Source organism: Catharus ustulatus, chromosome 24, assembly GCF_009819885.2.
Source record: "Catharus ustulatus isolate bCatUst1 chromosome 24, bCatUst1.pri.v2, whole genome shotgun sequence".
Lineage (NCBI taxonomy): Eukaryota > Metazoa > Chordata > Aves > Passeriformes > Turdidae > Catharus > Catharus ustulatus.
This window is the reverse complement of record NC_046244.1, coordinates 3185531-3210633: the sequence shown is the minus strand read 5'-3', so window position 1 is coordinate 3210633 and position 25103 is coordinate 3185531. Positions and strand designations below refer to the sequence as shown.

At 43.8% G+C, this 25103-nt stretch overlaps 4 protein-coding genes across 4 annotated transcripts; all 4 read right to left on the bottom strand.

Moving 5' to 3' along the window:
* Positions 1-41: 41 nt before the first annotated feature.
* Positions 42-4107, bottom strand: LOC117007007 (arylacetamide deacetylase-like 4). Its single transcript, XM_033079856.2, has 4 exons — positions 3946-4107; positions 2103-2319; positions 1849-1912; positions 42-1218 (listed from the first exon to the last, which is right to left on the bottom strand). The coding sequence occupies exons 1-4, from the start codon at positions 4105-4107 to the stop codon at positions 444-446; spliced, it is 1218 nt and encodes a 405-aa protein (XP_032935747.1). The 3' UTR covers positions 42-443.
* Positions 4108-5693: 1586 nt separating this feature from the next.
* Positions 5694-10188, bottom strand: LOC117007009 (arylacetamide deacetylase-like 4). Its single transcript, XM_033079857.1, has 4 exons — positions 10012-10188; positions 8765-8984; positions 7357-7420; positions 5694-6468 (listed from the first exon to the last, which is right to left on the bottom strand). The coding sequence occupies exons 1-4, from the start codon at positions 10186-10188 to the stop codon at positions 5694-5696; spliced, it is 1236 nt and encodes a 411-aa protein (XP_032935748.1).
* Positions 10189-11473: 1285 nt separating this feature from the next.
* Positions 11474-15905, bottom strand: LOC117007010 (arylacetamide deacetylase-like 4). Its single transcript, XM_033079858.1, has 4 exons — positions 15729-15905; positions 13395-13611; positions 12978-13041; positions 11474-12248 (listed from the first exon to the last, which is right to left on the bottom strand). The coding sequence occupies exons 1-4, from the start codon at positions 15903-15905 to the stop codon at positions 11474-11476; spliced, it is 1233 nt and encodes a 410-aa protein (XP_032935749.1).
* A 2195-nt stretch (positions 15906-18100) lies between these two features.
* On the bottom strand, positions 18101-22591 carry LOC117006996 (arylacetamide deacetylase-like 3). The gene is made up of 4 exons (XM_033079842.1): positions 22511-22591; positions 21925-22141; positions 19195-19258; positions 18101-18875 (listed from the first exon to the last, which is right to left on the bottom strand). Exons 1-4 carry the CDS (start codon positions 22529-22531, stop codon positions 18101-18103), a joined length of 1077 nt encoding a protein of 358 aa, XP_032935733.1. The 5' UTR covers positions 22532-22591.
* Between the last annotated feature and the right edge of the window lie 2512 nt (positions 22592-25103).

Genomic DNA, 25103 nt, shown 5'->3' with positions numbered 1-25103 from the left:
TTGTTGTGCCCACAGTGACAGAGACAATATTTGACACTGCATCACATTTACTCACTGTCATCATTTTTATTATTTTATTGTCAGTGGCTTATAACACACTAACATCAGCTGGGTTTTATTCTCACACCACACATACCAGCTAACACACAGCTTCTCTCCACACAGATTTATTTTAAGCAACTGGAACAAACCAGGATGTCCAGTCAAAGAACTGTTCTTTGCTAACAGAGCTAAAGATAAGGGCTTGCAGCATGGTACAAGCTTGTGTAAGGTTTGCATATTCCATGTTCCAACTAACAGCTGGAATGAGGTTCTGATGAGCCTTGTTTATCATTGTCAATGGCTGCCCCTGATTCATCTAACCATAACCTGATATTAAATATCCTGAAAAGATATTTTCCTAGGTTGAGGCATGAACAGACTCATGGAATCTAAGATGTTTACTATAAGCTTTTTAGGAAGTTAACAACACTGTCCAATCCTCTTTTCCCAGATGGAAATGAGAAGCCACAATAATCATAAAGGCTTATGATTCCATGGAATCCATCCTTGAGGTGGTACCAGGTCACTGGAACCCCGTTGTCCTCCAGCCTCTTCTTGTACAACAAGCCATCGTCCCGCAGCACGTCGTACTCGCAGGTCAGGATGAAAGATTCTGGCAGCTGGTGAACGACAGAGTCTTCAGCCAGCAGTGGGCACAGGTTGGGCTCACAGAATCTCTTCACTGTCTCATAAACTTCAGCTATAAAATCAGTGGGCCTAAGTGGCTTCACACCTCTGACCTTAAATTCCTCAGGGATGTTGTCTGGACTCACCCACTTCCTATACTTCAGCCTCATGTCTGGAGGAATATGAGAGCCCTCCAGGACCTCTTTCATGTGCAGTGCATCTCCATTGAGGTACAGCAAAGCAAAGAAAGCAGCGCGTTCCCGGAACAGCAGAGGGACTCCCCGGTTTTGCTGGTACGACGGTAAATTGAAGTCCAGGGCCTGAAGGCCTGGGTAGATGAGGATCTGAGCACGCAGTCTGGGGAGGTCTGAGCTGCCTGCCAGGGTCTGGCTCACAGCAGCTGCCAGGTTGCCCCCAGCACTGTCCCCACAGACAGTGACGCGGGCAGGATCCACGCCGTAGTGCTGCAGGTGCTGCAGGAAGTGCAGGGTGGCGTTCAGACAGTCCTCGTACGCAGCGGGGTATTTGTGCTCAGGGGCTAAACGGTACCTGGGGCACACACACAGAGCAAAGAAATGTCAGTAGTGGTAACATGGAAATGGTCTCACATGCTGTTCCTCTGCCCTGTCATTTTTGGGGGGTTTGGCTCTAGGTTAGGGTCTGCTCCTCCATTTGGGATTGCAGATAAGCTGTAATGGTGTGTTCAGTCACAAGGACTCACTGAAGTAGGGTTGCCTCTGATTAATGATCTGAACAAGAAATTGTACAGTGAAAACTCCCTCTGTACTCCTGACAAGGTTATTTAATAATTTTGTGCTTCCTATGTGTAAAATGGGAGCATTTCAGTGTGATTATTCTCTTTTCCCATAGTTTCCAACTGCTTGGAGCATTTTATTACATGTCCATATGTTCAGCACAAGGAAGACTTTTTTCATTGGCTTTTACAGACTTCCTTAATGTGCCAAATATTTCCATTTGTATCTTTTCAGAGTATCTCTAGGCAGGAGCATTTAAGGGCTGCGAAATCTCCGTTATCACTATTTTTCTCTTTATGGACTTCACTGAATCCCATAGAAATTCCTGTGCCAAAAAAGAACATCTCCAACAGCAGCACAGCTCTGCTGTGGTCCCACAGCAACAATCATCTCCCAACTACAGAACTGGGTAGTGTTCACTTACTGCACAGACACAACTACCGAGTCACTCTCCCTGGAGAGGTAGCGACACACCTTTTCATAGGTATCTGCAAAAGAAATATTATTGTTAGTGCTTTGCTACTGCCCTCAGCTTTGAGACAGCCTAAGGAATGTCCATTGCAGAAAGGCTTCAGACTTCATCCCAAATCACATGCTGAAACCACATCTTATTGCAATCTTCTAACAAGATGAGAATATTCTTTCTACACCCCACAGTTCCTCCAGGAAGTTTCTTACCAAGGCTCCCGAATACCCAGCCTCCTCCATGGAAGAAGAGGATGCCTCTCCTTGGCCCATCTGAGGTAGCTTTAGGCTGATAAACCCTCACAGGTACTTTGTTAAACTGCAGATCCTGGATAAAGAGCTTTGGATCCAACCCTAGTTTCCGTCCCTGTCGCACGTATCGGCCAAAAGTGATTTGGCTGCAAAGTCCAGTCTTCTCCAAAATCCTTCCCTGTTAAAGGTAAAAGACATTAGGGCATCTTTAAAATCTCTGCATTGCATTTACATCAAACTTATTTGGGGGAAATTTTAAAGAAACACAGAGCTCTGATTTGGAAATGAAAAAACTTTCCCAAGTTCTCACATCCTGCAGCCTGTAGAAAAATTTATTTGTACTACTCAAATCCAATGTCATTGTAATGTCACATCCAAAATTTTATTAAGCTCAACCAAACTGGTTATCTTGGAGTACACATTTTAATCATCAGCATTGTCCTTCACACATTTGTGCTCATTCTTTTTTCATTCATACTTGATAACAACAATGAAATACCATATGTAGAAACAGTTCTTCATTGCTGAAACCACTATTCATTAATTAGACCATAAAACTCAGTGAATTTGCCAATCTAAAGTGCCGAGCTGTGTTGTGCAAGTTAGTTACTGCTTTTTATTTGCACAACAGATCAAAATGAAGTTGCTTCCTTTCCCCATGCTCTTCCAAGCTAGAATATAAACCTGATGTAGTAAGTGAACAAAAAAAGAAGCAGTTTCAAACAGTTACCATTCACTGGCTGAACAAGATCCCTCTTTTTAATGCCCAGTGAATCTGTCTTGTCACCTGCTAGGGGGGGTCAGGATTGCTGGGCAGCATTGTCAGTAAATTTAATTTAAAGAGGATGTAAATGGTTTAAGAATCTGTGTGGATGAAAACAAAGTCTGTGATAGCAGGGGTGATGTTTGTGGCTAAAAGAGTGACAAAACCGAAGAAGATTTTAAGAAATTCAAAGACAGCAAGTAACAGAGGTAGAGCTGAGGAGGGCTCTAATGCTGTTTATGCAATGCAGCCACAGGGAGTCCAGGGATTAAGTAAAGCAGCCCTAACCGGATTGTGTGCCATAAATGTCAGCCGCGGCAGGAGCAGCGGAAGGGCTGCAGCTTTCCTTGTGCAAGGTGATTTCGCCTGAAGGTGCGGGCAGTTATCAGGCAGAACACCAGCCCTGCCCCGATTTCGAGGCGCCCACCGAGCCGGTCGCAATCTCCGCTAACACGTCCCAGCACGTTCCTGACCCGGGACAGGGGTTTGCCTGGCACAGGGGCACTGCTCCCCGCAGCACTGCCGGGGGGACCGGGACAGTGTCCGCACCAGAGTGTCCGGGACAGCATCCTCCACCGGGGATGCTCGGGACACTGGGGCGGCGGGGACAGCATCCTCCACCCGGGATGCTCGGGACAATGGGGCGACGGGGACAGCATCCTCCACCGGGGGATGCTCGGGACACTGGGGCGGCGGGGACAGCATCCTCCACCCGGGGATGCTCGGGACAATGTTTGGGCCGGGGGTCCAGGCAACATCCTCCACCGGGGGATGCTCGGGACGCTGTTTGGGCCGGCAGCCGGGACAGCATCCCTGACCAGGGGATATCAGGGCAGTGTCCGGATCGGGGGTGCCCTTGCAGTGTCCGGACCCCGTGGCAGATTCGCGGCTGCTCCCGCATCCCCTCCCCGCGATGCGGCACCGCCAGCATCCCACGGGCACAGCGAGGACGCGCCGCTCCCGCCCCGCTCCCCGCGTTCGCACAGCGCTGTGTCCCCCCAGCCCGCGGGTCCCCCCGGCCCGCCGGTCCCCCGCACTCACCAGCGCGGCGGTGCCGAGCAGCACGGTCAGCACCAGGCGCAGCTTGGCCGGCTGGTTCACCCCGGGCGGGATGTCGTAGCCGGGCAGGCCGAGCAGCACCGCGGCCGCCGCCAGCGCCGCCAGGGGCAGGAGCAGCAGCAGCAGCGCGGGCAGCAGCGCCATGGCCCGGCCGCGGCCCGGCGGGGCTCCCCCAGCAGCGCTCGGCAGAGCCGCGGCCCCGTCACGGGCCGAGTGCGGCCGCTCCGCAAAGCCGGCGCAGGGGTCATGGTGCGGGCGGCCGGGGGGAGCCGCGCGGAGCGGCCGGAGGCGCCGGCCGGGTAATCTTGGTTCAAGGAGGCCCCGGCGTGACCTGCGCGCGGTACCGGGGAACGGACGGGCCCGGCGCCGCCTCCCGCGCTGCCGCGGTTCCCTGCCTGCAGACGGGGAGAGTGCAGCAAGGGCTGCCTGCCCACTGCCCTTGCGCAGGGAAACCTAAGGGAACTCAGCGTTTGTTTTTGAGAAAAGTTCTTCTCAGCCTTGTAAGATTTCCCCCCTTTTTTCCTGGGGGTGTTCTTAGGGAGAGGAGCGATGGGCTAAACTAAAACGCAAGTTTCACCTCAACATGCAGAAGAATTTCTTTACATTGCGGGTGACAAAGCACTGGGACAGTGCCCACGGAGGGTGTGGAGTTTGTCTCTCTGGAGACACTCCAAGCACACCTGGATGTGTTCCTGCGTCACCTGCTCCAGGTGACCCTGCCTTGGTGACAGATTGCACTGGATGATCTCCAGAGAGCACTCCCAACCCCAGCAATTCTGGGATTTCCATGTCCTCAGTCTGGCTGTTCTGAGTGCGCTCACTGCTGTTCTTCCTTGCTTTCATCAGCAGGGTGTAATGAAGCATCATGTCAGGGAAAACAGTCTCATCCTGTAAGTGAAATTCAAGCACAAATTGACAGATTCTAGCACAGAATCACAGCACAGATTCTGCAGAAGTTAATACTGGGGGACACTCTTTGGAAGAACACAAAAACATTTTGCTTCATATTCCCTCTTTAAGCTCCCCGTTCAGTGAACACAGACCAAGAGCCCACTTCACTGATCCCTTCCTGCCTTTCTAAAACCTGATGTCAGCATTTCCTCTCAACACGATATCCTGCCCTTTGTGGGCTTAGCGGAGCCTTTCCAAAATTAAAAAGGATTTTGTAGGGCTACAATTATTTCAAAAGCAGAGCAGCACTTATTGGTTCCAGCTAGGTGTCCCCATCAACTCTGGCCTTGCACTGCTGCTTTTGCAGCCATGGAATCTCAGTCTTCTCACTGAGATCTTGATCTTTGCTTGTTAGTCCAGAATTTTCCCTTCATCTCACTATCTACCTAGCTTAAACTTTCTAGCTAAATGTAGTCATGCTTTGGAGCTTATCAAATAGACATCACAAATAACGTGGTTGTAGTGAACAATATTTAATCCAAATCATTCTACATAGAGTATTTGTACAGAAGTAAATAATTCAGCAATTAAAGACAAGGAACTAATCAGATGCCAATTTTTGGAAAAAAAAAAACCAAACCACAGCACACAAAAATTGTAAAGATTGAATTGTCAGGAGTCTCACAAGGAAAAGATCAGTGTTAATTTGAAGTTCATGGATTTCAGAATGAATATTTTACACATGAAAAGATGCACATTCTTGCTGACCAGCACTACCTGAGGTGTGAGAGCCTAAGCAGAGATATTATTGGGAGAAGCATACCGAGGGAGAGTTCTTTTTACAGGCCTTTTATAAATGCAACAACCTTGTCCAATCCCCTTTTCCCAGATGGGAATGACAAGCCATGATAATCAAATAGGTTTACAATCCCATGGAATCCATCCTCGATGTGGTACCAGGTCACTGGAACCCCGTTGTCCTCCAGCCTCTTCTTGTACAACAAGCCATCGTCCCGCAGCACGTCGTACTCGCAGGTCAGGATGAAAGATTCTGGCAGCTGCTGGATAACTGTGTCTTCAGCAAACAATGGGCACAGAGTGGGCTCACAGATTCTCTTAACTTTCTCAAAAATTCCAGGCTTGAATTCACAGGGCTTATGTGGTTTGTAGCCTCTGACCTTAAATTCCTCGGGGATGTTGTCTGGACTCACCCACTTCCTATACTTCAGCCTCATGTCTGGAGGAACATGAGCACCCTCCAAAACCTCTTCCAGATTTGATGTGTCCCCTTGGACGTAGTGCAAGGAATAGTAAAGAACGCGTTCCCGGAACAGCAGAGGGACTCCCCGGTTTTGCTGGTACGATGGTAAATTGAAGTCCAGGGCCTGAAGGCCTGGGTAGATGAGGATCTGAGCACGCAGTCTGGGGAGGTCTGAGCTGCCTGCCAGGGTCTGGCTCACAGCAGCTGCCAGGTTGCCCCCAGCACTGTCCCCACAGACAGTGACGCGGGCAGGATCCACGCCGTAGTGCTGCAGGTGCTGCAGGAAGTGCAGGGTGGCGTTCAGACAGTCCTCGTACGCAGCGGGGTATTTGTGCTCAGGGGCTAAACGGTACCTGGGACACACACACAGAGGCAGCAAAAGTAACAGAAGGAAATATCATATGTCTAAATACAAAATTTCTACAGCATCCTGTTTTTAAATCTGTTGGAGTAATTTTTCCTTCAAAAAAAACCCCAATGAAGGTATTTTGATCTACTAAACAGATATTTGTCCAATGAGTCATCACAGAGAAGTGATAGCCATAGGATGGGGTTGCAAGGATGCAGCATAGTTGGGATTTTCCAAGAGCAGCCCTGATGACAAATTAAGTGATGTAACTTCATTTTTCTCTTCTGATGTAGACTACATCTGGCTTGTGGATTAGGTAATTTAATCATTCTGCACCTCACCTTTACTTAGGATATTTCATTTTTATAATTATTTTTTCTTTATTTAAATAACTGGGACAGTTTTATTTTTCAGTATCACTAGTATTAGTAGTACTCATTAGTAGTATTATTACTTACTAGCCTTTGATTCTTGCTGTTAGAAAGTTCACAAAGTAATTACACCTATTTAAACCAATCACTGAATTGTCACCTTCCAATTCAGTTTCTCAGTCGTTTCTCAACACATTGAAACTCTCTTCTGGAAAGCATTCCTTGGTTTTGTGTAGTGCCAGCTTAGCTCTATGTTGGGGCACACATGGACCTTACTGTGGGCTGTGTCTGCACTGTTAGCTGATGGAGCAGGGAGACAAATTAAAACAGCCCCCTTGAAATTCTGTCTGGACACCCGGGATGGTGGGAAAATCATACAAAATGCTGAGCTGGAAGGGACACATAAGGATCATGGAGTGCAGCTCCTGAAGAGGAGCATTCCCACCAGCTAGGCATCCCTGCAGTGCTGAGAAGCAACAAGAGGCAAAAAGTCTTCTCTGGGGTAGCTGGCTGTGACTCACCCCACAGACACCACCAGCGAGCCGCTTTCCTTGGCAATGTACTGGCAGATCCTTTCATGGGAATCTGAAACACATCAAAGGATGTTTTGCTGCCCACAAATGGTCCAGCTCCCCTCATCCCTCTCCCCCTGCCCTCCACCTCCCTTGGCAGTGCTGGATGGGAAAGCCCAGACAGAGTTCAGCCTTCCAGCAGCTGGAAATGATATAACTTTTCTAATTAAATTTTAATTAATTGTTTTAATTATTCATAACTGTATATTAATGATAACAAGTGTGCTAGTCTTAAATCACTTCTAGGCAGCATGTAGCTAACTTTCTTTACACAGACTATTTTTGTTGATGTGATTGGGAAACTCACTGAAACTTCTAAAAGTTTTAGAACTAAAAGTTCTAAAAGTTTTGCCAAACTAACCCTGATATGCCTTAAAGAACAAGGCCTGGGAGAGGGTGTGTATTGTTGAAATTGGGTATAAGAAGGACAGAATTCATGGACTACAAGGACATATTGTAGAAACCAGAATATAAAGAAGCAGCTAACAAAAGACTCAGGATATGTATGTTGGAAAGTCCCCACCAGAAGAAAAATATACTAAAAAGACTAAAGAGGATAGAGTACCAATTTATGAAAGAGAATTAAGTAATTTAGAACCAATGGGCATTAATTTCTTTGCTAAAGAATATAAACAGGTGAAAAAGTTTTGTATCAGGCCGGAATTCTGTCGGCCACACACACACACACACAGTGGCCATGGCTAAAGCAAACCCTGGCTAAGCTGTGTGTTAGAGCGACTTCATGATGCTTGTATCCTCTGTTGTCTGTTCTGTTAGTGTTAAACATTAAGTTCTGCAACTTTAAAACTAGTTCCAGGAGTAAAGGGGGAAAGAAAAAGTGCAGAGTTTGTTATCAAAGACTGCACTTGCTCCCCCACTTCCTTCACACAGACTGTGTTGTCTGCAGCAAACAGCAGGAGAGACATCTCCTTTGCTTGTAGTTAGTTTTTCTAGCTGAGGCTAAGAAGCTCCTTGGACTGTAGTTTCTTTTTCTTAAAGTCGTTTGAACCTGCTGTAGACTGAAAACCCAAAAAGCAGCAGGAGCTCACACCTGTGGCCCACCAGGCCTGGGACTGAGAGCAGCCTGTGAGCCAGGCTGCAACCCACAAAAAACCTCTTCTGAATTTGTCATCTCCTCAGAGCGGCAAAAACTTTTACTGTTTAGTATTGTTCATTTTCGTGCTGGGAAGTGCTTTGCCTGTTAAATAAACAGTTTTTCCCCACTTCTCTCCAAAAAAATATTTCCCCGAACCAGCTGAGCTAAGTAACTGCTTAAACCCGTTTCCTAAAGAACCCCCATTGAAGTTTCCCCCCAGATTTGCCCTGCAGCACGCAGGGTGGCGGCTCCGGGCCGTACCGAAGCCGCAGCAGATCCAGCCCCCGCCGTGGAACAGCAGCACGGCGGGGCCGGGCCGGGGGCCGGGCCGGTACCGGGGCCGGTAGAGCCGCACGGGCACCGGGCCCAGCCGCGAGTCCTCCTGCAGCACCCCCGGCAGCGGAGCCGGCCTCCGGCCCGAGAACAACAGGCGCCTGACGGCCAGGCTGCTGCACAGCTCCAGCTTCTCACAAATCCTGCCCTGTGGGGAAGAGGGAGGATAGCGGGGGTGAGCGGAGGGGACAGGCCTGAGGGAGCACCCGGGGAGGGGGAGCCGGGTGAGGGGCGGCTGGTGAGGGGCACAGGAGAAGGGCAATGGTGAGGGGCAACTGTGAGGGGAAAATGGTGAGGGGAAAATGGTGAGGGGAAAATGGTGAGGGGAAAATGATGAGGGGTAATTGGTGAGGGGAAAATGGTGAGGGGCACAGGAGAAGGGCAGTGGTGAGGGGCGAATGGTGAGGGGCAAGTGGTGAGGGGAAAATGGTGAGGGGAAATTGGTGAGAGGTAACTGGTGAGGGGCACCAGGAGAAGGGTGGATGGTGAGGGGCAACTGGCGAAGGGTAACGGTGATAGGCAAATGTGAGGGGCAAATGGTGAGGGGTAACTGGTGAAGGGTAACAGTGATAGGCAAATGTGAGGGGCAAATGGTGAGGGGCAACTGGTGAGCGGCACCAGGAGAAGGGCAATGGTGAAGGATGCTCATTAAAGCAGAACCTGGTGAGGGGCAATTGGTGAGGGGGCTCCTGGTGAGTGAAGGGCAATTGGTGAAGGGAAAGCTGGTGAGGGAGGCCTTGCCAGTGCTCCCAAGTGTCTCTCATCCCTCTAAGGTTTCTTGGGTTTTTTCCTTCTTAAAAAGCATCCAGTCTCCTATTACTGGTACTTCCATTACCTAACCTTCCATGTTGCTGGAAAGCCCCAAGAATGGCCTGAAAGCATCATGTGTGCTTAGCTAAGGTGGAAATCAAAGCAATCTCACTTTCTATAAATATTAATTTTAAATTAGGGAAGCTCAACTGATAAAACTTGGGCTCTTATGGTTGACTTAAGCCTTAAGTACTGACTGAGGTCTAATAGAAATGATTTTCCAAAAGCTGTCCTCTCAAGTCAGCCCCCAGAAGAGAAAAGCCATCATCTAAGCCCTGATGGAGCTGGCAGGATTCTGGTATTTACACATACAATAAAATCAACATCTAACAAGGTTTCTGGCGAAAGCTGCAGCAGTTACTCACCAGAGTAGATGTAACAATCAAAACAGCAACAATGAGTCGAAGTTTTCCAGGATTGTTCACTCCAGGAGGGATGCTGCAATTGGCATACTCAGTTTGAATTGTTCTTATGATTGCTGATATGAATGAAGCAACAAAAATCACCAGCAGTATCACTGGCAGTAGATAAAAAAATGCCATTTCTCGTTTCCAGGGGTGATGTGTCTTCACACCTATCTGTGATTTGGCTTTTTCAGGTGCCAGTAAGGCCTGGAGTAGTTCCCAGTTGCAAGAGATCTCTCAGATGTTGCTCACTTTAAAGCCCTTGGAAATGTTGTGCAATGTGCCAGCAGTTATCACATTGGAAAAGAGTCAATGTGTTTAATTTCCTGTTTATCTTTATGGTAATTGTGGGGCTGATAAAGGGTCTGGTATTGAATATAGAGTTCTTGGATTGTGGATGATCACAGTGAGTGCTCAGAGACTGAGTTGAGTCCTGAATGAAGTTCTAGTGTATGACAGAGAGCCAGTGAATGTGGAGATTAAATTATCCCTTGCAGCTGACCTGCAGCCACAACATTCGCTTCCTGCGTTGTGGGCGTGCATTACGTGGTTTGGAATACATACCTTTGACCAGGACATCTGGAAAAGGAAATTGAAACAAGGGAGGGGTGGGGGCAAAAGGTAAGTAACATGCTCTGCAAAAGTAAATGCATCAGTCCTATTTTGTTGTTAGGTTATTTGGGGCTTGAAGCAACCTGGGCTAGACCAGGTGTCCCTGCCCACAGCAGGGCGTGTGAATAAGATGAGCTTTAATGTTCCTCCCAACCCATTCTGTGATTCTAAGATTCTATTCAAGCACAAGAACCAAGTTTTTTGTATGTTTGATAAACATAAGAAAACACTTAAAGCATTTTCCCCATTGTAATTGAAAAGCTGTCGATAGAGTATTTCTGTTGGGAACAGTTGCAGTTCTAAAAATCAAGTTAACTAATGAGATTTTATTTTTTTTTTTTTTAGTATAAAATATTGGTCACCTAGCCAACAGACATCTTCTTCAAATTGAGAGTCTTAAACTCAGATGCTATGTGCAGCAGAGAGTACAACTGTGCATTACAGTGTAGTGTCAGTGTCTTTCTCCTTTGCCAAAACACACACTTCTAGGAAGAATGAAATCTTCGACTGCAATTGAATAAAACAGGTCAGACCAGATGTTGGCTTAAAACTTTACTGCATCTTTTATGTGTACTGAGAGAGCAGCACTTGTACTGCACAAGTGTCTAGTGCAAACAGATGATTAAAATAGGCAGAATGTGCATGGGCTACTTCAAACAGCACTAAAAGAAACTATTCTTGAAATGTCTTTAATGTCAATCACATAATTGCATATTAACAAATTGTCCTATATGAACTTCTTACATGGAATTTAGAAGCATAAAAGACCACAGAAATTTGGCAGTTCTCACAGAAACAAAGAAAAACGTTGCTATAAGCTTCTTAGAAAATTCACAATATTTTCAAGTCCCCTTTTTCCAGCTGGAAATGAGAACCAGTCACTATTAAATGAGTTTATGATTCCATGGAATCCATCCTGGAGGTGGTACCAGGTCACTGGAACCCCGTTGTCCTCCAGCCTCTTCTTGTACAACAAGCCATCGTCCCGCAGCACGTCGTACTCGCAGGTCAGGATGAAAGATTCTGGCAGCTGCTGAATAACTGTGTCTTCAGCCAGCAGTGGGCACAGGTTGGGCTCACAGAATCTCTTCACTGTCTCATAAACTTCAGTTGTACAGTCAAGTAGCACGCGTGGTTTGTAGCCTCTGACCTTAAATTCCTCAGGGATGTTGTCTGGACTCACCCACTTCCTATACTTTAATTTAACATCTACAGGAATATGGGAACCTTCCAAGACCTCTTCCAGTTTTGCTGCATTTCCATTTAGATACTGCAACATGTAGAAAGCAGCGCGTTCCCGGAACAGCAGAGGGACTCCCCGGTTTTGCTGGTACGATGGTAAATTGAAGTCCAGGGCCTGAAGGCCTGGGTAGATGAGGATCTGAGCACGCAGTCTGGGGAGGTCTGAGCTGCCTGCCAGGGTCTGGCTCACAGCAGCTGCCAGGTTGCCCCCAGCACTGTCCCCACAGACAGTGACGCGGGCAGGATCCACGCCGTAGTGCTGCAGGTGCTGCAGGAAGTGCAGGGTGGTGTTCAGACAGTCCTCGTACGCAGCGGGGTATTTGTGCTCAGGGGCTAAACGGTACCTGGGACACACACACAACGGTGTGAGAAGGAAATAGGAGGTTTGCATGTATTGCTGAAGTCCTGCTTTCTGCAGAATTTTCATTGTCTCCATAGGATTACCATCAATAAGATGTAGGTGGTGCAGATTATTTTTGTTATGATATCATCTGTTTATTATGTCTCTTAGGAATTAACAACACAGGAGTACTCAGCTACCAACTATATGTAGATTTTATTGACAATCATTTAGTTACTTTCTGCTTCAGTTTTTCATGGGCTGGCCACAAATGACAATACTTCTGGTTTGTATCTTTGTTCCATGAAGTTATGTTACATACCCTCATAATCCAAACCGTTATGCCAGTATTTTGATAATATATTAGCTTGTCATTCACACTGTGCTTCTCTAAGCATCAAGCAGGCTTTCCTTGAAAAAGTGTTAAGGAGATCATATAGCTTATCTGTTTACAATCAGTTTTGAGTTTGGAATTTGAAAATACTGATTCCAAACTTCATTTTCCAGCTAGATATCCCAGAGTGTAATTTGTGCTGTAATCAGACAGTGAGAACAGCCCAAGTGAGTCTTCAGTGTCTCCAAGCAACAGCAGAATGAAGTTGTAAATCACACCCTTGAGAAGTCCCACAGAGACATTTCTCTGAGGAAGATTGTTGCTATGACTGGGGGGACAGGAGGTGATGTTTACACTACAGGAAATAATCTCTCAAAATGAGCATGAGCAAAAACTCACCCCACAGATACAACCACAGATTCACTTTCTCTGGCAAGAAAGCGGCACAGCTCTTCGTGGGTCTCTGAAAGAGATTGGGTGGGGTTTGGGTTTAGCTGGGGTGCATTTTCTATTGGAGAAGTCAAGGAATTGCAAGAAGGAAATGCTCTCTACTTTTCTCTGCTGCTTCCTACAAAGCTCTTCAGTTCTTTTGTACCTCCTCATTTTCCTGTTTCAGTTTTTTCCCCCTTATATCACTGTAATGTAAAAAAATTCATTTGATCCACAGCGGTTGCCTTCTTCTGGCAGCAAGAATGACCAGATATAACCTGTGGTTATACTCAAAGTTTGCAACTGCTACAGATCAAGAAACAACTAACTTTACTATTTATGAAGGATGTATTTCTTTAACTGAACTATTTCTGTCAGATATCTTACCAAGACTTCCAAATATCCATCCTCCTCCATGAAAAAACACAACTCCTCTCCTTTGGCTGGCAGATGGAGCCTTGGGCTGGTAAATCCTTACAGGCACTTTCTCAAACCACAGATCCTTGATGAAGAGCTTAGGGTCCTTCCCCAGAGTCCTTCTTCCTTGCATGTACCGCACAAAGCTCACCTGAGTGCAGATGCCAATGTTCTCCAAAATCTTTCCCTGTTCAAAGGCAGAGCAGAGAGCTCACTTGAGAGATGCTGTATTTTCCAAAGGAGAGGAACTGTGTGGACAGTAAACTCACAGTGCCTAACTCATGTATTTTTAGGGCAGTAATCATCTAAGAGAGTATCTGTACAGGTGTAGGACACAAGAAGTAACACCAGCATCAGGAGAGGTTATGAGAGAGTTACATGAACCAAAGAACAGAGCCTCAAACAATGCAACATTAACACTGGTGAAATAGATCCCTCTGCTTCCTCAGTACTTTGCCTAACATTGAAAGCAGGTTTGGTTTTCACTGGTTATTCTATCCTTCAGCCCTGGAGATGTGAAAGCATAGTGAAAGTTGATCATTCTGGTGCTAATTCTCATGGTACAGACACTTGCCCAAAGTAGAGTTGACTAAGTTAAGAATCTGTTTGATAATTGCTTTATGACCCATCTCCTAAGTCTCACTGATGTGTACCACACACTGACAAGAATATTCTGATTTATTTAGTAGGAATGAACTTCTGTTCATTTTCTGTGCCATAGGGATGTTCATGCCAGACACCAGAAAATGAATACAAATCAGAGCTAGTGCTCCAGCATAACTTTGCATAAATAAAAGAAGAGGCATAGCCTCTGTTTTCAAATGCATTGTTCAGCCATGCCAGTCTGTACTTCAGTCCTTAGGAATATTTGGATCAAGTTCATAATACTCAGGATTGTGTTACAAATATTTCTTACTAGACAGCCACATCTGCATGGATTGTCAGTAGTGCCCTGATTCTCAATATATTTAACTACAAAAGGCCTTTTTTTCCAGTGATTCCTGATATTTATAATATTCTCCGTGTCTGATCTTGAGGAAAGATTTCTTGAAGAAACGAAGACATTTGCAGTATACTGATTTCAATTTTTTACAGAAACTAGTTTTAGTGTCTCCAGTTGTATACAAACAGGATTCGATGATTTATTATTTTGTATTGGCTATTTTCCAAGAAGGGATGGAACAATAATTTCTACATTCATCTTGTTTGTTTTCTTTCACCATGTGTTGTTTACATTGCAGCATGCACGGCTGGTTTATGGTGGACAGTAGATTGATGATTAAAAGAGAACTGGCTTTTCCAGCTGCTTCAGTGATGTAATCTCTTTCTAATTACAACTTCTGTGCAGCCAAAGTATGAGAATATATATCTAGAGTTCTTTACTATGGTTGACCATAATCTAGAATATTTCTGAGAGAGAATTTTTTTCTTTGTTTTCCTTTTTACATTTTAAATAGGTTGTATCTCATTGCAGTTATTCCATTAAATTAATCTGATAAATATATGGACTATCTCTGTTATCTCTTATCTAATGCCATCTCTCATCAGAGCATCTCTACACCTATCATTACACAGAAATACCTGTGATTCAGTGAGCTCCTCTGTTAGCAGAGCTCACCAGATGTTGAGTGCTGCTCCTGGGGACTGATTACCTTCCCACACTTTTACAAGCTGCTTCACCTGGAGAAGCTGGGCTGGCCAGAGCCTCTCATTCCCATCAGACAATCCTGCTTAGTTGCTGCAGGAGTTACATAAATGTGCTTTGAGCAGAAGAATTCCTTCAGTTCCTCACGGGCAACATTCCCTAATTTTGTTGCTTGTGTGACAGAAACTCTCCATTCCCAAGACCAATTCTGAAATGTTCAGCTTCTCACTTTATATTCAAAATAAATGGAGAATTCTCATCCCCATGCTCAAGAAAAGCTTAAAAGCATGGCCCAGAGACATCTGGTATAGTCTGAACCAAGAGTGGAAATACAAATGATCCAACATGGATTAACATTAGAAATCAAATCATTGCTAGGTCAGTTTGAGTCAGGGCAGAAGCACACTCAGATTTCACACACTTGTGTTAAGGCAGCATTTAGGTACTGCCTGAGATAGAGTTGGGCTAGAGCAGTACAGTGTCAATAATCTGGCAAAAGTTTCTTTAGCAACACTCAGCTCAATAAAACAATCAGCATGACAGCAATGCCCTGCTGTCCACTCTGGAACATAATTCCATGCAGGCTGCTAGCACAGTAGTGAGTTTAAAATCTGCAGATTCATTTTTCTTCCCCCCAAACTCCCACCAGGTTCACTTACCACCACAGCTGTGCATATTAAAATTATATGAATGATTCGGAGCTTTGCAGGTTGATTCACTCCAGGAGGAATTTCTGAGTTGGAAAAATCAAAGTTAATTGCCCCTATGACCAACAATATAAATCCAGCAAGAAAAACAGCTAAGAACAACACCAGCACTGGGAGTACAACTGCCATTTTGCTGAACTGCAGTGATCTGTCTTTGATTTGACTTTCCAATATATATTTGTCTTGTTACTTCCTGATTCTTTGTTAATCTTCCTGTTCTTTGTTTGCTCCAGTAAAAGCCCCTCTCCTCCATTTTACAAATACATTAGCAGGTATCTTTCCCTCTGCCACTTTCTTTTCCCCCATTCCTGTTATCTCACAAAAGATAAGTTGATCAAAGTCCTCGATTTGTTAACAGATTTATGCCAGCAGCATTTTGGAATTTTTGTAAGAAACCAGTGCTTAGCTGGGAGAAGAGTTATGAATGAGCTGCATTAGTATTAAATGAGTTGGAGGTGGAAAATGGACCGAGGGCATTGGTGTGCTTTGAGTTTGTGGCACTGTAAGACATCCATCTTTCCTCAGGAGTGAGAACCTGCATGTCATTTGTCACTCAAAAGGGCCACAGGGATTGTCACCAGTGCTCTTTGGAAAGGTGCACTTAGAAAATTCTGTCACCACCCAAATTTCAGTTCTTTTTAGTATTTGTGTTTTCTTCTAACAGAGGAACATGCATGAAAAAAGCCTCAGGAGGCTGACTTTAGATTCATGGTTAGGTAACCTTGTGGCAGGTAACTTTCAGTAACTGTGTGTGCAGCAGACTTGAGATAACCAGGGGTTAAAGAGTTCCAAATCAAACTGCTTTATCTTGTTCTTGCTGAGGAGCAGGGTTGTGCTAGTGTACAGAAGGTGTACTTAAAATGATGCAAGTGAATTAATTATGAACCTAAGTCTGCAACTCTTCAAACAACTAGGATGTCTGAACATTTAAATTGCAAATTCATGAGAAAAGAGGTAAAAAACTAACCTTATTAGGTAGCAATGTGGGGGGATGTTTTTTTGTTTGGTGTTTGTTGTTGTTATTGCAAAGTCAAATTATAAGTGATGGGGGAAAGTACTATGTCATTTTAGTTACAAAACTTTTTTAAAAATTAATTTCATATTGTTTCTCTAGTGAGAAGTTGAATGTTTTTAATAGGGCAAATGGTCATCATAAAATTTTCTGAAGTAGAAACAAATTTTATTTCAAAAATCAGCAAAAGCCCAGATTTAAAAAAAAAAAAAGTCCATCCAGTGGTGTTTGTGGACTTTCAGCTTGTGTTGTATTTCACAGTTACATGGTCATATCCATTTCTTTGGTGGGTTAATGACTGATCCAGCACAGATGGGACCAGGTAGAAGTTGCAGGATTGTGGTCTCTGCCTGCCTGTGCAGTGTTGTTCCTTCACCACAGGGGGCTCAGCTGGGTTTATCAGTCAGTTTGTGTTGAGCAAATGTAACTCTCACTCTTATAACAGAAATATTTGCAGTGTTAGTTTTTATTTTTTGTTGTTGAAAGCATCACAGAATCACCATAGCATTACAGTGATAATATAAATACAACTGTGCTTCTCTGTCTTCTTTATATGATTTTCAAACTTTTTTCAAAACAGCAGAACAGATAGCATTGAGCATAAGATAGTCTTGAAAGAAAACAAGAGTTATGGAAAAGTCTCACTTCTGCACTTCTCTGACATCCACACACTCACTGAAGTTCAGGAATTCCAGTTTGAGAATGAAGTTCCAAAATGAAACATCATTTCTCAGATCCCAAACAAAAGCAAACCCAAGGTAGTTCCAGTTTAGGATTCCTGCTCCAGACCTTCCTTTTGACTTCCCTGTTTCTGGAGCAGTGTAGCCTTTGTACAGACTAACACTGGAAACGAAATTCATGGTGCAATTTCAGTGGGTGTGCTGTAAGACTTCTTAGAAGCTGAGTTCTCCATCTGATACCATCAATACCTCCTGTCACAAGGGCCAGAGCAGACCCCAGTTGTTGTTTTCAGCATTTCTGGGCTGTTGAAGAATCTTCAGGGAGATTTTTTCTCTTACCCTCAGTGTGTGCCAGCCATGCAAAGATACTGGAACTGCTGTAGTTTTAGTGAAACAGGATGTGCTGAGTGCCTTGCCTTTTTCATGTCAGTCTTATTACAAGAATGTTTTCTAGTATAGTGGCACTTCAAATAATCTTAACATTCGTTTGAGAGTCACTACAGAAGCAGAAATCAGAAACTACAAAATGCAGTCAAAATCCAAACTGTAAATCAGAAGAGTTTATATTCCTTGCCAAGTATAAATTCATCAAAGATACTGCATGACTTGGATCTTTCATCTGAAAAATGCTTCTATAAACTGTTTATATAATTCACAACACTGTCCATTATCTCTTTTGCAGATAAAAAGGAAAAAATCCCGTAGCCAAAAAAGGCTAAAATTCCATGGAAGCCGTGCTTGCAATGATGCCAGGTCACTGGAACACCATTGTCCTCTAGTCTCTTCTTGTACAACAGACCATCATCCCTCAACACATCAAACTCACAGGTCACAATGCAGGACTCAGGGAGCTGGCAAATAATGGAATCTTCAGCTAAAAGTGGGGAAAATGTTCCTGCTAAAATTTCTTTGACAGCTTCATGGACTTCAGGTTTATATGATACTGGTTTTGGTGGTTTGTAGCCTCTAACCTTAAATTCATCAGGAATAAGGTCAGCACTTACCCATTTTTTATACTTCTGTCTCATACTCTCAGGAACATGGCAGTTTTGTATAATATCATTCAAAACTGTGGGTTTTCTGTTAAGGTAACGAAAGCAGAAGTAGATGACCAACTTCCGGGGCAGTATGGGCACAAAGGCGTTCTGCTGGTAGGAGGGCAGCTGGAAGTCCAGCCCCTGGAGTCCTGGGTAAAGCAGGACCTGAGCCCTTACTTTTGGCAGATCTCTATCATTCAGCAGTATTTGGCAAATAACTGTAGCAAAATTAGCTCCACAGCTGTCACCACTAATGATGATGAGACCAGGATCCACGTGATACTCTTCTAAATTCCTCATGAAGTATAAGGTGGCACTGAGACAGTCAAAATATTGCCCTGGGTAGGGGTGTTCAGGAGACAGGCGGTACCTGGAATGTCAGAGACTGTGGTTATTGTCAGTGGAGTTACACACATTCCATTTGTGTTGTGATAGTTATACAGACTTTTCTTTCTTAATTTTAAAGATTATATTTGGGTTTAACTAGTGCAGATTGGAAGGCCAAACTAATGATGCTACAGCTATTTAAAAATACTTTGCCTATAAGCACATTTCTAAATTAAATGAAAGGTTTAAATGAAAAATAGGGATGTGATGTAAAAGAGTAAGTATTTTCAGCATATTTTTCAGAAGAGTTTCAACTGAGAGCTGTATTCCCATAAATACTTCTATGGCAAAATAGCACTTACCCAACCGACACAACCACTGAGTTGCATTTTTTGGCCATATAGCGGCATACTCTTTCAAAGGCTCCTAGAGAGAAAGTTTATCAGAAATGATGATTTGAAAATCAGATATCCTTTTGAAATGAAAATATAGATCCCTGAACATACGTGCAACATAAGAGTGGTATGGAACTCGTGCTATGGAATGTGGTCTTTACACAGTAACACATTTTCTGTTGGCCAGTGGCTCTGAGGATGGTGATACTGGGGAAACCCAGAAATCTGTCTGGGGTGCTCACACATCTCACCTGGTGGTCAGCAACTAAGGAGAGTGTAAGCTGAGGACAAACAGCAATAAGGAGCATACAGGAATTTGAGGCTCAGGGCACTCCTTTGAGACAAGCTGTCTTTATACCTGCTGCCCTTGATTAGCATTTCTTCTGTGAATAACCCAAACCACTTCTTAAGCCCATGATTTTGACCTTAACCCTAACAGCTTTGTGCAAGGAGGGGTTCTCTCCTTGCTTATAAAGGTGTGAGCAGCCATTTCCAGTTGCTCCTTTTGTACCTGGCATTCACTGCTTCCACATTGACTCTTGTACTGTAAGAAATGGTGGATAAATCCTTCCTCATTTAACTTCTCTTGCTTCTCAAGATTTTATAGGCACTTAGTGTATCTGTCTTTATGCATCTTTTGCAGCCTGAAGAGTCCCAGTTTGTTCACATATTCTCTGCACAGAAGCACTTTTCTCACCTAGGCAGCCTCTCCAAGTCTTTCCAGTACTGCTCAGGAGTGAGAATCAGAATTATAAGCACTATATTATATTTAGATACACCATGGATTTATTACAGTGGCATAAAAATGTTCCCTGTTTTGTTTTCCTTTCCTACTAATAGTTGCTAGCATTTCATTTGTTTGTTGACTGGTACTGTGTTCTATGTCAACGTTTTCAGGCCACTTCCTACCATAATCCCAAGACCTCCTTCCTGCAAGATCCTTTTCTTGCTCCTGCTTGGAGTCCATAGCTTCGTTTATAAGATCAGAATACTCTGCTCATCTCTTTGATTCTCTGCATGCCATTTCACCTGTCATTTTATTGTCTGATCCTCTGCTGTCATAAGGACATTCTGCACATTTTCAGCCATCCACTTATGACTCTCAGAAGACTTAATACCACATCACCTTGCACCATCTTTTTTGAGTTTTAATAAATTGATTAGCACTGCTCCCAGTACAGATCTCCTTGTGGGAATCTCACAGGACCTTCCCATAACCCATCTTTTTTCTGTCTGTAATCCAGATGAAAGACTTTCCCTCATGTGTCATGGATGTGTAGCCTCTTTAGGAGACACTTCTGGAAATCAAAGTGGATTTTAGCAACTCAGTCTCCTTTCTTCGTGTATTTGCTGACTTAAAAAACTGAAATTTATCAAACTGATAAAGAGTGGGTTTAGATTAGATATTAGGAAGAAATTCTTTCCTGTGAGGGTTATGAGGCCCTGGCAGGTTGCCCAGAGCAGCTGTGGCTGCCCCATCCCTGGAAGTGTTCAAGGCCAGGTAGGACAGGGCTTGGAGCAGCCTGGAATGGTGGAAGGTGTCCCTGCCATGGTGGGGACTTGGGATGAGAACAAGATTTAACATTCCTTCCACCAAACTATTCAATGACTCTAGGATATGACATCCAATTGAGGAGTAAGTCACAGTTATGTGTCCACTGATTCTCTTCAGTGTAGCATCTGCTAATTTGCTGTCACAGACTTCAGGCTTCCTAGGCTGGAGATTCCCAAAGGCCTTCTGAAAGCTTGTCATCATATTGATTGTTTTCCTGTTATCAACCACTGAAAGGAATTGAAGGCAAAGGTCAGCTCCCACTCTCTGTGCACAGGTATGGCTGTTACATCAAACCATGCCATGTGAACAGGGACTCACTGTGCAACTTGTGGTTTTATCTTCCAATGAGAGGAATTGTCACTCACTTACAGAGTGTCTGCCATCCCTGGAGTCCTCACTGGCACCCAGACCAGCTCTAGGTGTCAGCCTGACACTGCAGCCAGACTCCTGCTCTGAGTACAGCAGGGTGGGTTATCAGTGCCCCAGGGCAGAGAGGCATGGGAGTTATGTTGTGGTTTCTCCATGGGGCTCAAGGGTGCCAGGAAACTCAAGTCTGCCCAGTGTAGTGCAGACCTACCCTTTAAAACAGTAAAGGATTGAAACCCCTCAAGCTGCACTGCCTGATCCCTGGAACAAAGTCCACATTTCCATGTTAGGGGCTTTGGCTTGCAGAGAAAGCACTCAGAGCACACAGGAAGCTGAACTCCCAGCTGCTGAGACAAGGGTTGTCTCCCTTTCTGGAAAAAAAAAATCAAGTGTCCTGTGCCATGTCATCACAAGAATCAAACTTCCCCTAATTGCTCCTTCATTATTTATATTTTCCTTCATTTGGATTTCTTGTTTGCATGAGTGGGAATTTATTTACAGATTTTTTTTAAATGTATTTAAATTCTTCCTTGGACCCACAGTGTATGTTTTATGTAAGATAGGGTGGTCTCAGTAGAGCAGCATCCCTCACTGGAAGCAGAGATGCGACTCCTTTTAACAGGAGATTGTGCATTCCACAAATAATTCCCAGTTTGTGCTGAGCAAAGACTGGTGACACTGGGAAGGACAGGGCAGGCATTGATTGACACATACCTGAAGGGAAAAATGTAAAGGTTTGGATTTGACTTGAAAAATAAAACTTGCCCATTTCTTACTAATGCTCCCAAATGTGCCAGCGCCTCCATGAAAATACAGAATTCCTCTTCTTTTGCTGGTGGGTGGGCTTCTGGGCTGATAAATCCTCAAGGGTACCTCATCCACTGTGAGATCTTTGATAAGCAGTTTGGAATCTCTCCATGGTGGTATCCCATCGACCGCTGCTCGCAGGACAGCAAAATCATTGCAGATCCCCAGCTTCTCCAAAATCTTTCCCTGTTGCAAAGAAAGAATTTGGAAGAAGAGGAGTAATGTTGGCTTGTTTGAACAACCAGCATTATGGTATCTACATGCAGTTCAGTATGTACAGGATACATCTAGGTATTTGTTTTAAATTTTCATGTGAAACAGCTTCCCAGCATAAAGTGGCTGCAGTTTGACTGAAAAAAATCTCAAGAAGTTTTTAAGATTAGTCATATTAATTTTAGAGTTAATTTAACATGTTTTGAGTTCGTACATCAATGCTTACAGGCTTCAGGATGTGAATTGTTTTTTTCTTTTTTTCCCCTTAAGCCATTTTCCTCCAGCTCCCAAATATCCTACCTAAGCAAAAGTGAAATTCCCAGGTTAAGAAATTAAACTTACCATGACCATGCTTGTAATCATCAAGGAGTTGAAAAAACGAAGCTTTAGAGGCTGTTCAATTCCAGGTGGCACTTCTGAGTTGAAAAAATCATATAATACAACCCCCCAAAACAGTGCTGGTATTAACACAGGAGAAATAAAAAACATTCCTATAATTGCTAAAGTTGTACAAACAGATGCCATTTCACTTCAGTGGGAGTGAATGCTATAAAATCAATGCTGGGTTAAGCTTTGTTTTCTAGTGTATCTAAGGTGTCTTCACAGGAGACTGAATGCCCAGTTCATATGCAGAAATTAAATGTTTATTAATGTTGCAATGCATTGTAATGCAATATTCTCCACCCTTCTTTTGCTAATGATATTATTGGCAACACTTGCATGCTTGCTTTGTATCCTTTACAAAAGGTGGGTTTCAAACTATATGGAAGTGATTAATTCTATGAGCTCTTCACTAAGGAGAAATTATTATTCAGAGGGACCCTGATTTGAAGATGGTATTTTTGGTTTGTAGTGGATTCATTTTGGATGGACATTCCTGTTGCAGTGTTCAATTTTAGTGATGTGGAGCTACTGGCATTTGTCATCAAAGCATATATACACTTCTCTGAGAAGAAAAATACTCAAATCCAAACTTTTTTATAAACTGTGTTTCACAGGGGAATGCACTAATACATTCATGCTTTAATTTTTGTTTAAATAAGAGTACATTTGCTCAGTGTTTAAAAACAATGCAAGCCTTAATGTACACGAAGGTCTCTCCAGACACTTGAGGGCATGTTTGTAGATTGAAGCCACTGTTGTTTCTGCTAAAAGCTTTTTACTAATGACCCCTCCGAGTTTCATATTCACTGCCCTTGTTTGCATTTCAGTGAAGAGGCATTATGAATACATGTGTATTGCTGAGGGGTTGGTATCAATTGGTGGCAGTTGTTTGGTGATTTTTCTTCTTTGTGTTCTTACTAGAATTACGTTTTCTACACGATTTAAAATTTACAGCTCCCGAACATTTGGTGCCTTGGCTTTTAAAGTGGAATTCCAGTCTGAAACGGAATGAGTCTTTAGTTTCATTAGCATAGTATTTAAGGCAAAGCAACACTGACAGCTGATTTGCACAACAGTGGCTTGTGAAGGTAAGGATGTGTGGGACGAGGTCACGTCACCAATTTGTGCCGAGGTTTGTGAAACAGGGAGATCATTAGAACCTTCTCTGTGCTGAGACTGGCTGATTTGGAGCCTTTCCCTTCCACAGAGCACAAATTCAGGATCTAGGTAGTTAAAATGTTAGACTGTAGGGTATTGAAGCCAAACCCAGATGCCCAAGGCCAGTGCTCAGCTTGTCCTGAGCTTATCAGCTCTTCTCACAGCTGGGGCAGCCCAGGGGTGCCCGTTGTTATTTGTTCTAGAAACGGCTCCCTGTAGTGTCATATTATAGCACAGCCTGTGGGGATTTGGCTTTGTTTTGTCACATATTCCAACACAGTTTTACTAAGTGCTTATTTCTGATGTCTGTGCCACCAGTCAGAATATCCTGAAATAAATTCCCCCATGGATATCAGCTCTGAAAATTGTATTTCAGTGTTCTTGATGATTTATTATATTTGAATCCTCAGAGGAGGCAATTTTTGTGCTTTCTAAAGAACCTTTAATCAGGAATAAAAGGTACTTCAGTGGCAGTAAAGAAAACTTTTAAAAGTGACCAAAGGCAGTGAAAGACCTGCTGTTTGTATGATGAGATTATGAAAGCCTCGTACCAAAGAGCACATGTCTGTCTGCTGATAGCTCTATGAGCTCTTGCTGACACCATTTGGACACAAGGTTTCTTCTCCTATTCAGTGAGTCAATAATTAAACACCTCACACATGACACCTCTGTTTTGAAACCTTGCTGGACCTGATAGAGTGGAAGGAAAATTGCTTTACTGTCCTTTTATTTAAAAATAAATTTACAAAGGCACAGGTTGGGATTTTTGTTCATTTGCTTTTTGTTACACCCTGGCAGTTGTCTACTGTTGTACAGTCATGGCAATCTGAACAAAAATCTTTCAGTTCTGCATTACAGCCTTTTTTAAAGGCTGTTAAAGACATATTGGTGAATTAATGTTTCAAAATTATATCCTAATGTTTTAATCTCTTAATATGTTACCCTTAGAGTATTCTCAGCATGTGGGCTTAGAGCATGCTCCACCTCTGTGCTGTTTGCACCTCAGCCCTCCTTGTCCTGTTAACACAATGTCCACGTTGTTCCAGAATCAAACAAATCCCAGGTCTGAGAGCTGCTGGGTCCTTCTGGGGTTGCTTTTATTGACAACTGTGTGATGATGCTTGGTGCCTTACATTCCATTTATTTCAGCTATTTCTAGTCTGGCCAGGCACTTCTGTACCCACAGGATGGGTAGGAATATCTATAATCACTGTCAGATTCTCAAATTGTTACAAAACACTCCGTGAGGTTTTCAGTGGATTTTTTTGCTTTTGAGGGGCTAAATTGTCACAAGAATGTTTTATTTCATCTGAATGCACTGCATGAAATGAGTAACTTGTATCTTTGCAAACAAAAAGGCTTCTTCTCTGCCTGGCAGCAAAGAGGTACTTAA